Source organism: Phasianus colchicus, chromosome 7 (assembly GCF_987193195.1).
Source record: "Phasianus colchicus chromosome 7, bPhaCol1.hap1.1, whole genome shotgun sequence".
NCBI classification, from domain to species: Eukaryota; Metazoa; Chordata; class Aves; order Galliformes; family Phasianidae; genus Phasianus; species Phasianus colchicus.
Genome location: NC_143442.1, coordinates 36,617,041 through 36,632,300, shown reverse-complemented (window position 1 = coordinate 36,632,300; position 15,260 = coordinate 36,617,041). Strand labels below are relative to the sequence as shown.

Genomic DNA, 15,260 nt, shown 5'->3' with positions numbered 1-15,260 from the left:
TAGTGCTGTGGTGTTACTTTCTGCCTCTTAATAGAAGAATACTGTTTGTTACTGCTTGTGATACCATTAAACATCAAATGCTGACACTTAATTTTTTTTTATTAAGCATTTTATCTCAGACTGCATCAATGGTCAAGCCTGGATTGTTCAGAACATATATTAACACATCTTTCATGAGCAGCTTTATTTTTAATTTTTTTTAAAGAAAATCACCATTGCAAGAATTTGATACCCAGATGATGAGCTGCAGTACTAGTTTCTTATTCTTTGTATGTCTCAGATATTTTATTAATGTCAACAGATTAGGGAAAATTCAAGCTGTTGAATTTACTGAAACAACTTTCAGTAAGTATAGCGAAGAGTGAAATTTTGTTTTATGCTTAAATTTCAGAAATTATTAAAACAATTATCCATTTTCTTCACTTCCAGATTGCAAGCTTGTTAGACCACCTAGAACAACATAAAGATAAACTGACCAGTAAAAATGAGGAGATATTACAGCTGAAATTGCAGCTAGAGGTGCAAAAAAATCTTAGCACTTTCACCATCAACCAGCTTCAGCTAGAGAATGCACAATTGAAGGTAGGCTTTCTTAGCTTTAGTGTTCACAGCTAAAACTTCAGAGATGTCTTTTTATAAGTACGTGGTCTTTATCTCATATTGTGATAAACATGCATTTTGTTTATTTCTCTTGTAACACGGATGCAATATTCTCTTGACAAAAGATATCCTAGAATGACAATATCTTCTGTATTAATTTGACTTAGGAAGCTTAGCTTTTTCTCTCACCCTAATAAATTATGATCTGCACTGTTTTGTGTGCATACCTGACATCTGTGGCCATAGCAAATATTTTAAGCTGTTAAACTGGTTGATTGTAAATCATTAGTTTTTGTTTCGCCTTGAAAGTTAAGAACCAGTGTGGCAATTTAATCCAGTGACACAAACCCAAATGAACTAGTTGCCCTTGTTTTCTTAAATTAACAATAAAATAAGGAGGAGAGCGTTTAAATACAGCCTATAATTCCTTTCTGCCACTACGCTGGAAGAGAAATAGGCTTTTCTAATGAGGTTAATGTTTTTCTCATTAGGATCTAACAAAACTTCATGTAAAGCAAAATCAGGACTTGGATGTAAGTGATTCCTCAGCCCTGTCCTTCCCACAAGCACTACTTAAAGAAAAGAATCAAGAAATAGATCACCTGAATGAACAGCTGAGAAGACTCAAGTGTGAGCTAGTGAATACCCTCGAGAATAAAGTAAGAATACTTACTAGTTCATTGCTTGATTATGCTTGAAGAGATCATAGAATCATAGCATCATTTGAGTTGAAAGGGATCTTTGAAGGTCACCTAGTCCAACTCCCCTGCAATGAACAATGTTGTTCTATTGCAAATGAAGCCTCTTGATAATTCTCTTAAGAAAGTAGAGAGTATTCTGAGTAGCTATCAACCTGAAATCTGCAATTCTTCCTGCTCTCACATTTATGATTTAATGCCTATGCAATTTTAAGAAAGAAAAAACAGTGTTTTGAATTCTACATGCAATAGTAATTCTGCCTACATATTTCAATATTTCAACCTTATCCTTTTGTTCAGGTTGTGGAAGACCAAAAATCTGAAATTGAAGAACTCAGGTCTGTTATTGAGCACCTTCGTGGAGACCAGGAACGGCTGAGTAAGGACAAAGATGAAGAGGTAGAGCAACTTCACGGAGTAATTGAGAAGCTCCAAAAGGAGTTGGCACAATTTGGACCACTATGTCATGAAGTTAGTGACAACCAAGGTGACATTTTTCAATTTGGATTGGAAAAGTCGGTGGAAAACCTGCAGAAGGAGTTGAAGAAGGGATTGATAGATTGTCAGGGTGATACTGATCTAGGTGGAAGAAATGCATTGCTGCTTACTAAGGTGAGGGAACTTGAGGAAGAGTTAGAGTTTGCCTCAGCTGCTAGAAAAGACCTGCAACAGCAGCTGGAAGAGAAAGAATCACAGTTCAAAATGGAAGTGGACATTTTAGAGAAAAAATGCCAAAACTTACAGGAATCATCAAGACAGCATTTTACAGAGCTAAACACTCTGAGATTACAGTACAATGCACTTCAGGAAGAGTACAGCCTTCTCCAAACACGTATTTCTCAGAGAGAATTTGAAGCAAGGATTGCTTCTTCTTGTGTTCAGGAACTCGAAGATAGTGTGAAAGAGAGGGAATTGAGTATTCTTGGAAAAGATCAGCAGGTAAAGACAGTGGCAGATCAAAGAGAAGCTGACAAAGGTGAATTGCAGTACTTAAAAAAACAGGCATCAGAACTTGAAACTGAGTTGAAAAAGAAAGATGCGAGTCAGGCTCAAGAAGTTTATAGTCATGAGTTTGAAGTTTCTAGAATTGATTTACATGTGCAAGCAATGAATCAGAAAGAAGTATCTAATCAAAGAGAAACTGATGAATTGCGAGGTAATGTGACAAAATTGAAAGATCAAATCAAGATGTACACAAAAGAGCTTGAAGCTTTACGTTTGGAAAGAGATGAACTTATTTCACAGTTGGAATTGTACAAGCCAAAGGAAGTCCTTAAGAAAGGAATGGAGGAATTGGAAGTACTGGAAATAAATGTTGATCAGTCATTTGTTTCCCCAGCTGATAATCTGGTATGTGATTTTTTTTTTTTTTTTTAAATAGTGTCCTGACTTTGTTTTCAGTAAGCTAATTTTATGTGTTTCATAAAGCCTTATAGTTTGTCTTTTTCAGTGCTGTAATAGTAGAAATAAAAAAGCTGATTCAATGGCTCGTACTACAAGATTTGAAGAAAGAGTGAAGATGAATAATGCGGTATAAAAATGGCTATATTGAGTCAGTTTAAGAGTCTGTTTTTGCATAGTTTCTCTGGCAGTGACTAGAGAAATATAATTTTATTTTATTTACTCTGAACCCTTTTATTTTCTCCAAATAACAAAACATGAGCTTCTATTGTTCAGTTTTTGAAACAGTAGAATTCAGGTGACTTGTTCTTTAGAGAGCTGTATTCATCTGTCATACACCAAATTGCTGTCCGCTAGGGCTGCCTTACACAAGTGATAAATGTTGATAAGAGAACTTATGTTGTGGGTGTCCAACCTTTTGGCCTGTCTGGGCCACACTGAGTGAATGGGAATTGTCTTGTACATAAAGGTCGCTTTGAAAGTCCTATTTATTTCTGTGAAAACTACAACTGATACAAATAACACCTTTGATAGTGCAAATTCTCAACTGCAAAATGCTGTTTTTCACTGTAGTCACCACCATTAGCTATGCATTTTCACCAGTGATGAACAAGAGTCTGCATGCCACACTCACAAAAATATGTGACGGGTGACCCACTGTCACCACTGCTGAAACACACCACCACTGCCTCACTGTGTTCACATCCACAGTTTGGTCTTCGCAAACGTTCAGCAAGTGTCAATGAATCTCAGTACGTGCCATTTTTTCCTCACGGAGGAATTGTTTCCACACCTTTGCTTTATCCACAATTCCATGTCAGATGCCATTTTGTCAGAGGTCTGCTCTGCTACCATCTGTCACACAGCAACAGCATGGAATGGACTATTGGGGGGAGGTTCAACCTCTACTGCCTCTTTTGTTGTGGGCCAACATCACGAAGTAGGAGACATTACTTTCCAAGCAGCCCTCTTAAAATTTCTAGTACAGTTCATGTACATAAGTAACAAAACTTGTTCAATATTATTTTATTAAAACCAAAACACCGAACTGGTGGGATATTTGACCCTCTTTTTATGAAAGTAATGCATCAATCCCTGGTTTGATGGCAGTGGCTACAATTCTTACTGAGCTCTGAAGGTTAGATATTAGGAGGAATTTTTTCACCCAGAAGGTGGTGAGGCACTGGAACAGGTTGCCCAAGGAGGTTGTGGATGCCCCATCCCTGGAGGCATCCAAGGCCAGGCTGGATGTGGCTCTGGGCAGCCTGGTCTGCTGGTTGGCGACCCTGCACGTAGCAGGGGGTTGGAACCAGGTGATCTTTGTGGTCCTTTTCAACCCAGGCCATCCTATGATTACTCTTTTTCAAGTTGCAGTATCTAAGTAGTAGAAGTTGATAACTGACCTCCATGAGCTACTGCTTTCTGGTGGAAATTGCTTGTAACAACACTGCATTTTTCCTGTGCAGAGTAGGAGTACAATTGCTTGATCTTATGTTAGTAACAATTACTTGTTACAAGTTTATATTGCTGGAATACGTTATTCAGGTTTAAACTGTCTTCATCATTTGTTTTGTTTGTGATGTAAAATATTTACGCAGTGTGAGGTGCATGCACAACTTTAAAATCATGGTTAGTATAGATACAATTTCAATGTAGGAAATATAAGTATTATGAGTATGGAAACTGCACAAGGTGGTCTTTTTTCTTTTGGATTCAATGCAGGGAGCGTTAAAGTCTGCAAATAATTCACAGAACAAAGATGTAAAGATGGCACTTCGTCAATAAGAGCTTAGTTCTGAATTAGGAATCTGTTAGGATTCAGTGCAGGGAGAACTGGCAGAACTGTGGAAGATAGAAAAGTATGCTGGAACTCTGAGGAAAGTTAAATGATTTAAAGTAAATTTGAAGTAGAAACTAGGTTTCTCAAATGTTTAAATTCTTGTATGTATGCCAGCATGTATACTTCCATGTTTAAGTGCTACCAGTAGTAGGGTAGATTGAAGAGAGGTGGTCATCAAGGTTGGAGAATACATTGACTGAAAGTAAGCAAATGAGTTGTCTTCAAGCATGTGTTATCATAGACCTCTGCGTGTGGACCTACTTCATCCTAGGATAAGGAAAACTACAGTTTGATTTATTCTATCAACTATTCAGGTTAGATAGCTGAGAGCTGGAGAAGGGGGAAAATAACAGTATTTAGGTGGTGCTTTTGTTCTAATATGAATTAGGTAAATGTCATTTGGGATGTGATGCTGAGCCTCTTAAGAGAAAATGAAATTATCATTGTTTAGAGTACTGAATCAGAAAACCCACATGGAATTAAACAGTTCTTTACTTACTCCTAATTAGTGAATTAAAGCTGGTTCAAAATGTTAACATTGAAGAGCCTTTGTGTAGCAGTGGATGTGACACAAAAAATACAGTGTTCTTAGGAGAGCAAAGAAACACCTTGCAGTTAATCTTAGGTTTGAAAGTGGAAGCAGTGAAAATTAAGAAATACATTAACACAAAAGGTGGAAGAGTAGCAAAAAGGAGAGTTCCTAGTTTCTCCTGATTTGAAATGGCAGGTACAGGAGCCATCCATAGAACTACTCTTCCCGACCTTTTTTTTTTCTGGTGTCCTGGGTCAGAAATTAAGTCTTAAGATAATTCAAGAGATTTTTCTAGTTAAAAAAATAACATTTTGATTTCTATTTTTTTTTAAAGTAGGAAGATTATCTACACAGCTACGAAGAATATCCTTTTTCTTGTGTGATCCAAAAGCCAGCTGTGCTGAAATAAGTACACTTCTTTCTATATAGAATTTTTTTTACTCCACTAATGATTTGCCTGTTTAAAAAAGCCAGGTTAGCTGGTGTGTAAACTGAAGTGTGGGATAATTTTTATGTAAAATCTAGAAATCATCATAGATTTGATTAATAGAGAGGAATTTCTAAATGCGTGTTTTACTTTTCTAAAATCATATTTAAATCCCAGTGAACAATTAACATGTTATCTCATTGCAGGAAAAAGTTGCTTTGTTTGACTTTACTGCTCATGATACAAATAGACAATCTCAGGTTAAGCAATCAGAAGAAAATATCTCAATTCAAAAATTGGACATGATCAACAGCTCTGAAGAAGAGCACACTTTGAAAAAGCATCACCATCAAACTCCCAGTTCTCCAAAAACCAGTGTGAATGCAGGCTGTACTGAAGGTACTCTTAAAAACTTCCAGGATTTTATTGTGGATGTGACTTCATGGGATTCACCTGAGATTATGAGAAAGCAAGATATAAGCATGGAGCTTCAACCAGTGCTTAATCTGACACCCTTTTCAGAAGCTGAAAGTACAGGTCTTGAAATGGTGCACAGTAGGTCATCCCTGCAGGGTGATAATTCTGTTTTGTTGGGATTTTCCTACCTTTATGAAAATGGCAGTGAGGAAGCAGTAAACAGAGCAGATGTAAAATCTCCAGTTTCCTCCAGAAGTACCTATTCTGTTGATGACCAAGATATGGAGAAGAAGATTTTGGTAAGTGGTATTTTGTGTCTGATTTCCTTCTAATTATACAAGACTGCTCAGTTTTGTCCTCCTAAATCAGTGCTGAGCCATTGGTTCTAAATAGTAGAAATCTATACACTGAGACACTGTACAGTCTTGCTCTGGATGTACTGTTATTAGTTTCTCTCTCACTGTCAGACACCAGAGCAAATTCTGGACTGTACTTAAACATTGTCTACAACAGCTTATAGTATGTGAAAATAGTATTCCAAAATCTAAAATTGAACAGTAAGATGCTCACAGCATGCTTAGTGTCTTACAGTCTTTATGCTGCTGATATGATAGCGGTAAAAATATAGATATTGCTCTTGTGTCCTTAGAAGGCTTGTTGAGAGGCCTCTGCAAATCTTGATATTTTCAATGAGGCTTCATGGAAGTAACTGATAAATCTATGATAGTGCTTCATGTGTAAATAGGTAATTAAGCTGAATACTGTAAAACTTCGTTACAGTAGCACTCAATTTACTGTAACAGTTCTCCACTGGTGAGTAACTTTGTCACAGAGAGTTAAAAGAGTTTTAAAATGGGAGAATAAGTGTATCTGCACAGAAAAGCTCCTCTCGGAGACAGCCAACTTAGATTCAGCTCTGGAGCTAAGAGAAATGTATTTCTTTGATAGAGGACTGAACGTTTGGGCTGGTTTGAGCTTGTTGGCTATGTGGATGTTAGCACAGCTCTCAGTGTGGTAGTGCAGAGGGCCGTTCAGTCAGAGGAGCTGGGAACCTGGTTTTCAAAAATTCCCCTTCAATGTTCAAAACAAACAAACAAACAACAAAAAAAAAACCAGGTTGGATTGAAGCTGACTGTACTGTGATTAAAATAATATATGGAAGATAAGCTTAATCCTATTTTATTTGAAAAGGATGAATCTTTTGGATGCTGACAGAATAAGAGATGTGTGATGTTTGGCATTTTGGAAACCTCATCATGAGGTGTCCTTAATCTTAAGGCCACTGGTGTACCCCCACAGACAAATTGGACAGGTTTCAGTAAAGCTCTATCATCTTTCCTTGAATTGTATATTTCATCATATACTGTGCAGTTTAAAGTATCTTTTTGTGCTGAGAAACAGTTTTGTTCTTGCAAATTGTAAAATGTATCTAGTATTTCTACTTCTTCCATTCTGCTACAGCTAAAGCATATCTAGAAGGAAGTTATTACAGTGTTTCTCTTAAATTACAAATCATCTGAGACTAAACAAAAAATGTTTCTCTTTCAAAGGCCGTTCTATTTCTTAAGGGTATTGAAAAGGAGAAAAATGGAGATGAAAAGGCTTTTGAGGAGTACCAGCGGTGCATTTGCTGTCGTATTTGCTGTAAATAACTTTGAAATCAAATAGGCATTTGCTAAATTCAACACCAATAATAAAGTTACTGTAAATATAGAAACAGTGTCTGATTTCAAAAAAACTAAATTAATATGAAAAACTATTTCCAAGCAGATGAGAGGAACAGATAATCTAACTCCATCTGATCTGCAGGATGACGTAAGATCGGGAGCATCTGCCATAGATGTGATGAGCAATGGATGTGACAGCAGTGAGTTTAACTTTTGTATATTCCTTTTACCTTCTGATAACTGGTATAAAAGTATGCTATTTTCTCTATCCCAGCTTTCTTTTTCTGTGCATCTTTCATTTGAAAGCTATCCTTTTCTTAGTTGGTTCAGAAGTGGTGTATATTCAAGCTAGTGGAAGCCTGCTTTTACATTTTTATTTGTACATGCTAGAAATGAGATATGGGAGTTTAATGAGTTCTGACTTAACAACAACATCATCACTGTGGCCAAAGGCTGCTTATGACCTTTTAACTTGTTTAAGTGGTTGTCTTGTGCAGTTATGCTGGTTTCAAGTTCTCTTTGTATTTGTAACCCCTGTGGTGGGGGAACTGTCTCTTTCTCTAGGTACCAGATCAAATCTGGCAGCTAAACAAACATCAGACCACTCAGATGCTAATTTCATGGCTTATCTGCGGTACTGTGGCATGTTTCCAGATACAGAATCAGTGAGAGAAAAGGAAATACTTTCACCACAACTGAAGGTAATATGTAAATAATGTAAGCATATTACATTAAAATAGAAACAGCAGAAATGATAATATAAAATAGTGCTAACTGCTACATTTGCACTGTAAACTTTTCTGTAATGGTTTTAACCTCAAATTGAGGTAGGCTACAGGGAGTTCAATTGCAATAGTGCTTGAAGAAAAGTGAGTGATATTAAAGGAGAAGTAGTACACTTTTAACATAGTAAGTGCTGCTTCCCCATATGTCTAAGACACCTTCAACTTACTCAGTAGATAAAGGAAGATCTGAAAAACAGAGTTTTGATCCATGAGAGCAACTGAAACTGTTTAAATTATTACTGGAAAATCTGAGTGCACAGTCCAGTACTGAATGTTTAGTATGAACAATTTAGTGTGTTTCCATTGTTTATGTTTGCTAAAGGGTTGTACATGAAACATTACTTCTTGAAGTACTAATTATTTTGATTTCAGATGCAGAAAGGCAACTCAGGTTGATTAAAGTTAATTTTTTCAAAAAAGCGCAAAGAAAGTATATCAGTAGTTAAGGACAAATACTGTGGTGTTAAAGTGAATAGCAAAAAGAAACAGCTCTGTGTTGAGGCTGAGGTATTTTTGGTTAGATGTAAGTAGAAAATGACTTAAATCTCCAGTGACTTTTCCTGAAATGAGACATCTGTGCATCGGATAATAGCTTGTGAACAGGAATTTATTTAAAAGAGATTATTTTGCTTGACAGATTTAGGGAAAACAGAGTTCACTGTGTACATTAAGACTGATTATTTTGGGAGATGTTATTTCTCTGTAATCTGCTAGATCAAGCAAAGGTTGTCTAAATGCATAATTAAGTTTTCTGGTATCACTGGCATATAGTGACATGACTTGATAGAACATGGATAATTTTTCTATGAGTAAGTACTTGAGAAAGAACCAAAATCGAGTACGGTCCTTTGGCTTAGTTGCATTTTTGCATGGTGGCATACAGAGCAATAGGTACACTGGTCTAGGCTGCTGTTTGTGCTTTAATATTTGTACTTTAACAACACCGATCTCAGTTATTAGCAGTTAGCCAGCAGTTACCAGAGGATGTTATGTAAGTGTGTGTAAGTGTGTTCTGATTTTACTAGGCACATCAAGTAGTGGAACAGAACCATGTGCCTTTATTGATATTACAACCTAGAACAACCTTCTTACTTTTGTTGCTTATTTCTATTGCATCCTACTCTGTTGCTGTCAGGATGGTGATGCCTATTTCCTAATATTTAGTATTGTGTTGTCTTTATTTCTCAGACTGTGCTGAAGTTGGTGTATGAAGAGAGTCACAAGATATTGGCTTTGTCAGAACATTCCTTTGGTTTTAGGGAACTGAAAAATGTTCATCAGACCAGAGCAGTGGTAGAGGGATGGCAAAAAGAGGGCTTGGCCTTGCTGAATGCTATACAGTCTCTGAAAGATCACCTTAGCAAGGTGGCAGATAGAGGAGATAAGGTAAGACAAGAAAGATGGCTTCCACCCTTCAAAAACTGTTTGACTTTTTTTTGTACATATATATATGTGTGCATATGCATTCATTGTGTATGTGTATATTATTACATGCATATGTAGGAGGAACAGAGGACTCATCCTAAGACTTGAACAGGACTCTTAAATGCCTTGGATTCCCTTAAATTAGTAGTAATGACTCAGTAATGACATCAAAGTGTAGGTTAGAGAGAGATCATATAGGTGTTTTTTTGTTGTTGTTATTGGTTTTGTTTTTAATAAAAACCAACTCAGGAACATCTGGATTTTGCTACTGATTGGAGAGAACTTCTGGAGTATGTTTGAGAAGAGAGAAACTTCAGGCAAATTGGCCTGAAGTTTCACTTCTCCAATCCTGGGTTTGGTGATGAAGTTGCAAAAACTGGTATATGTAATGAAACAACAAGTAAAAAACGCCTCTTAGTGGTATACTCCTAAATTGCTTCTATTCCCTCATAGTGAATTTTGAGATTAGATCTGGACATGGATACTATCATTATTTTAAAGGTTTATTAATTCTGTTGTTAAATCATGCTCTGTGTGCATTAATCTAGATTGTGGGATCACGAGGCTTTTATAGTTTGTGTTTTGGCACCGTTTTCTCAAACGTGTTATAAAGCCTATTGATTATTTTACCTAGAAGCCAGCAAAAAAAAGCAGTGACCAACAGGCTGGGATTGAGAAAAGGAGATAAAATAGTTTTATCTGGAGCTTGCGAGGAGTGTATTCTGAGCTGACTCCATATCTGTTTGGGATTTTCATGATAGTAATTAGTTTTCAGTGTATAAACTATTATTAATAACTATTATGCTATTTGGAAGCTAGTAAAGTTGGGTCTTCTGTTATTTAATGTTAACTTTTTGAATTAAAATGATGTATGAACTTGGCCATTTGCATTTGCCTCTTTGCAAAATAGTTGTACATGTGAGGGGTTCTCTGGAATTTATCTTTGTAGAAGGAAATAAGAATAGGCTAGTAGATTTAATAGGACTTGGTTCTTTTTTAGGAGGAAGAGAGGCAGATGGTTGTGGAGCACCTTTTCTCTTCAGACCGGAACAGCTTGCTCTCTGAGATACAGGAGCTTCGAGCTCAACTACGCATGACGCATCTTCAGAACCAGGAGAAGCTACAGCAGCTGCAGGAAACTCTTACTAATGTAGAAGATCAGGGGAGCAAACAAGAACACCAGCTTCGAAGGAAAGGTAATAATTATCAAGTTCTTGTTTTCTGCTTTTCTGTCCGTTCTTCCTTTTTTTTTTTTTTTTTTTGCCTAGCAGATAAAAAGAAAAAAATACATACTGTTTTGCAAAGAAGCTGGTGGTAAACAGTTCTTCAATTAGTACACTTAGGATTCCTGCTATTTTAGCAGGGTAAGAAGCAGGCCTTTTCTTCGTACTCTGAATGTTAGTGATTAAGAAAAATATGTGGAAAAACGAAGAAGTTTCAGAAGAACCCAGGAAATACATACATATTAAGAAAAAGCATATATATATGCTTTTATATATGAGTTGTAGAATCTATTAGTAACGAGTGATTTGCAGTACATCACAGTAGCTCATTTAGTCTGACACAGCTTTTATATTATTCTTCCCTTGTCCACTAGCAGCAAAGCTATAGCATATATGTACCTGTTTCTGCTTATTCGTGTCATATTTGAAAATAAATGAATTCTCCAGTCAAGAATACTTTAATGCAGCTCATTTTTCTGCAGTTGAACCAGTATGACTGGTAAACATACTGTCAAAATCTCTGTAATATGAATAACTGTTCATATTTTCTTATCCTAGTTGAATTATTAGAATATAAACTTCAGCAGGAAAAATGCATTGTAAGTGACCTGCATAGCACACTGTCTGAGGAGCAGAAGAGAGCCTCTGAAACATGTGAACTCTTGAATCAAGAAAAAGCAGCAGTATCAACCCTGAAGTCAGATCTGTGTGAATGTAAGCAAGAGAATGAAATGCTGCAAAAATCCCTAGAAGAGCATCAGAAGGAAATAAACAAGCTCCGGTGAGAAGCAGTTTGTTAATTCAAATTTATTAACAAATTTGAAAAAGCTTTATACTCACTGAATCCATAAATACACCTCTGTTACTTTTCATATTTGTCAGTTTTTCATTCTTCAAATTTACACATTTACCTTCTCTAGCACTTCCACAACCTTCTCAAAAGTCAAGGCATATTGTATGGGCATAGTAGAGGAGATAATTGCCTCTTAACTACAGCCTTGTGTCTGTACCTCCTGTACTTCTGTGGGGGTTTAACACCACTGGGTAGATCAGCTCCACCACATTACAGTCTTATTCTCTGTCCTCAACAGAATAGGTAGAGAAAGTACGATGAAAAAACCTGGTGGGTTGAGACAAGAACAGGGAGATCCCTCACCAGTTACAGTCACAGTCAAAACAGACTCACTGTAAGAAAGAATAATGTAGCATAGTGCCTACTGCTAACAGACTTGAGCAGCGAAAATGAAAAGTAAACTTAAAACACCTTCCCCCATCCACATTCCTCTACCTCATCCTCCCAAAGTATTGCAGGGGAATGGAAGCTGCAGTCAGTCCCTAACACTTCTTCATCTGCTGCTTCTCCATGGTCAGTCCCTTCCTCTGTTCCATGTGGGGTCCCTTCCCTAGAATGCTGTTCTTCCCCTACTGATCCTGTGTGGGCTTCACCCGTCTGCAGCTCTCCAAGCACTGCTCCAGCATTGCTCTGTACCACAGGGCCCATCCCTCAGAATCCTCAGAGTTGGAAGGGACCTCTGAAGGCCATGTGGTCCAACTTCCCTGCAATGAACAGGGACAACACAGCTAGATAAGGTTGCCCAGGGCCTTATCCAGCTTTTCCTTTAGAGTCTCCAGGAATGGGGTATCAACCATATCACTGGGCAATCTCTTCCAGTACTTAACCACCCTCACTGTAAAAGATTTTTTCCTTATCTCTAACCTAAATCTGCCTTCTCTGCGCTTGAAACCATTTCCCTGTTCTGTCTCCACAGACCTTCTAGAGTCTGTCTCCTTTCCTGTAGCTGCCCGCCTTTTAGATACTGAAAGGCCGCTATCAGATCACCTCTGCTTTCTGGGCTGCAAGGGCACATTGCTGGCTCATATCCAGCTTCCCATCCACCTGTACCCCCAGGTCTATTTCAGCAGGGCTGCACTCAATCATTTCATCCTCTGGCTTGTATTGGTAATGGGAGCTGCTTCAACCCAGGTGCAGGATTTTGAATTTGGACTTACTGAACCTCATGATGTTCTCCTGGGCTCACTGCTCAAACCTGTTTAGGTCCTTCTGGGTGGTATCCCATCCATCTGGTGAGTCAACAGCACCCCACAGCTTGGCATCATCAGCAAACTTGCTGAAGGTGCACTCAACCCCACTGTCAATATCATTGATGAAGATATTAAAGAGTATTGGTCCCAGCACCAACTCTGGGGAAGACATCACTCATTACCAGCCTTCCTTCAGACACTGAGCCACTGACCACCACCCTCTGGACTCAATCCTGCAGCCAGTTCTTTGTCCATTGAACATTGCAGTGACACAATCACAGAATCACAGAATCACTAAGGTTGGAAAAGACCTATAAGATCATCCAGTCCAACCATCCACCTATCACCAATGGTTCTCGCTAAACCATATCCCTCAACACAACATCCAAACGTTCCTTGAACACCTCCAGGGTCGGTGACTCCACCACCTCCCTGGGCAGCCCATTCCAGCGCCTGACCACCCTTTCAGAGAAGTAGTATTTCCTAATATCCAGCCTGAATCTTCCCTGGCGCAGCTTGAAACCATTCCCTCTAGTCCTATCACCAGTTATACGGGAGAAGAGGCCGACCCCCAGCTCACTACAACCTCCCTTCAGGTAGTTATAGAGAGCAATGAGGTCTCCCCTGAGCCTCCTCTTCTCCAGACTGAACAATCCCAGCTCCCTCAGCCGCTCCTCATAAGGCCTGTGCTCCAAACCCCTCACCAGCTTTGTTGCCCTTCTTTGAACACGCTCCAGGGCCTCAACGTCTTTCTTGCAGTGAGGGGCCCAGAACTGGACACAATACTCAAGGTGCGGCCTCACCAGAGCTGAGTACAGGGGAACAATTACTTCCCTACTCCTGCTGGCCACACTACTTCTGATACAAGCCAGGATGCCATTGGCCTTCTTGGCCACCCAGGCACACTGCTGGCTCATGTTTAGCCGAGCGTCAACCAACACCCCCAGGTCCATTTCCTCTACACAGTCTTCCAGCCACTCCGCCCCAAGCCTGACAGAGAAGGCCACTAAGTTGGTCAAGTAGGATTTGCCATGCTGGTTCTCCCAGATCAGCTTCCTGCCTTCCATATACTTTAGCATAGCTTCAAAGAGGCAAGCAGTTATCAGGGGAGATTCAAGGCAAAAATAAAACTGAACTTCACTTTCATGAGCCTTACACAGTTCACACCATCTTCACCTTATAATATACAAGCTAACTTTGCACAATTAGATAAAACCATATTTACATGGCTGATCACTTGTTTTGAAAAGCTGGAATACTTAACCAAGCTTTTAGTATACAGTATTAGAGGAGAAGTCATAATCTTTCAGAGGAATTTGGAATATCAAGCCCTAAATCTGCTACCTATCAAAGGTTTTTTTTTCCTCATCCACAACCCTTTAGCCAGATACACTGAAGAAACCTAGTACATGGGGCCTCAAGGGTGGCAGCTCCCCCAGACCTCTTGCTGCACTTTTCTCTTTCTTGAATCTGCCCCATAGGCACACCCAGCATCACTTGTGGCTCAGGTCTGGCCAGCAGCAGGTCTCTTTTGAAGTAGCTGGAGCTGTGATCTGCATGGAGTAGTGCTGGGCTCTGCTCACAGAGGGCACTCCTCCTGCCCCCACTACCAAAACCTTGCCATGCAAATCTAATGCATCTTTGCTATCCTGCTGCTTTTGTCTTGGTCTTTTACTTCGCACTTTTGTCTGCCTGTCATTTTGCTGTGTTCTATTTATAGGTTTTTTTTCCACCTTATTCCTAGTATATCCCAGGACACACATTTTGTTTCACCAAGGTAGATTATTTGTCCATATCTTTTAATAGTTACTTGATAGGATAGTTTTAGCTTTACTTGCAGGGAGAGAAACTGTTTTCAGATGCTAAATATCTTTGACTTGGAACCGACCCTATAAGAGGCCCTCTTAGGGAAGTAAATCTGTCAGTCAGATCACAAAAAGTAATTCAAAGTGTCTCACTTGCATCACTAGAGAAGGATATTTTGTTCTGAACATACATAGAAGTGTCATTTTGAACTTTTCAGTTTTGAATTGGAAAGTAAAGAGAAGGATTTGACAGCTACTCTGCAAGAGTTGCAGACTGAACGTCTGACAGAAACAGAGCTGCGAGTTTTGCTTGAGGAACAACAGCTTCAGCATAAGAAAGCAGAAGATGAAAAGAAAAAGGCCTTGGAGGTAATGCCCAACATCTTAACCTCATACA

The 15,260-nt window shown here is 38.6% G+C and overlaps 1 protein-coding gene across 7 annotated transcripts in view; it reads left to right on the top strand.

Annotated features, from left to right (window-relative positions):
• PCNT (pericentrin) overlaps nucleotides 1-15,260 on the top strand; it is a 97,585-nt gene that overhangs the window by 63,585 nt on the left and 18,740 nt on the right. For 5 of the 7 annotated variants that reach the window (XM_031604482.2, XM_090144582.1, XM_090144581.1 and 2 more), the window contains 10 exons: nucleotides 430-582; nucleotides 1,092-1,259; nucleotides 1,599-2,648; nucleotides 5,705-6,214; nucleotides 7,683-7,782; nucleotides 8,147-8,283; nucleotides 9,556-9,753; nucleotides 10,793-10,988; nucleotides 11,574-11,796; nucleotides 15,082-15,232. In XM_031604482.2, the coding sequence (XP_031460342.2) occupies nucleotides 430-582; nucleotides 1,092-1,259; nucleotides 1,599-2,648; nucleotides 5,705-6,214; nucleotides 7,683-7,782; nucleotides 8,147-8,283; nucleotides 9,556-9,753; nucleotides 10,793-10,988; nucleotides 11,574-11,796; nucleotides 15,082-15,232 (2,886 nt within the window). The remainder of the gene's footprint in view (nucleotides 1-429; nucleotides 583-1,091; nucleotides 1,260-1,598; nucleotides 2,649-5,704; nucleotides 6,215-7,682; nucleotides 7,783-8,146; nucleotides 8,284-9,555; nucleotides 9,754-10,792; nucleotides 10,989-11,573; nucleotides 11,797-15,081; nucleotides 15,233-15,260) is intronic. The other 2 variants (XM_031604480.2, XM_031604478.2) reach the window with 2 other exon arrangements.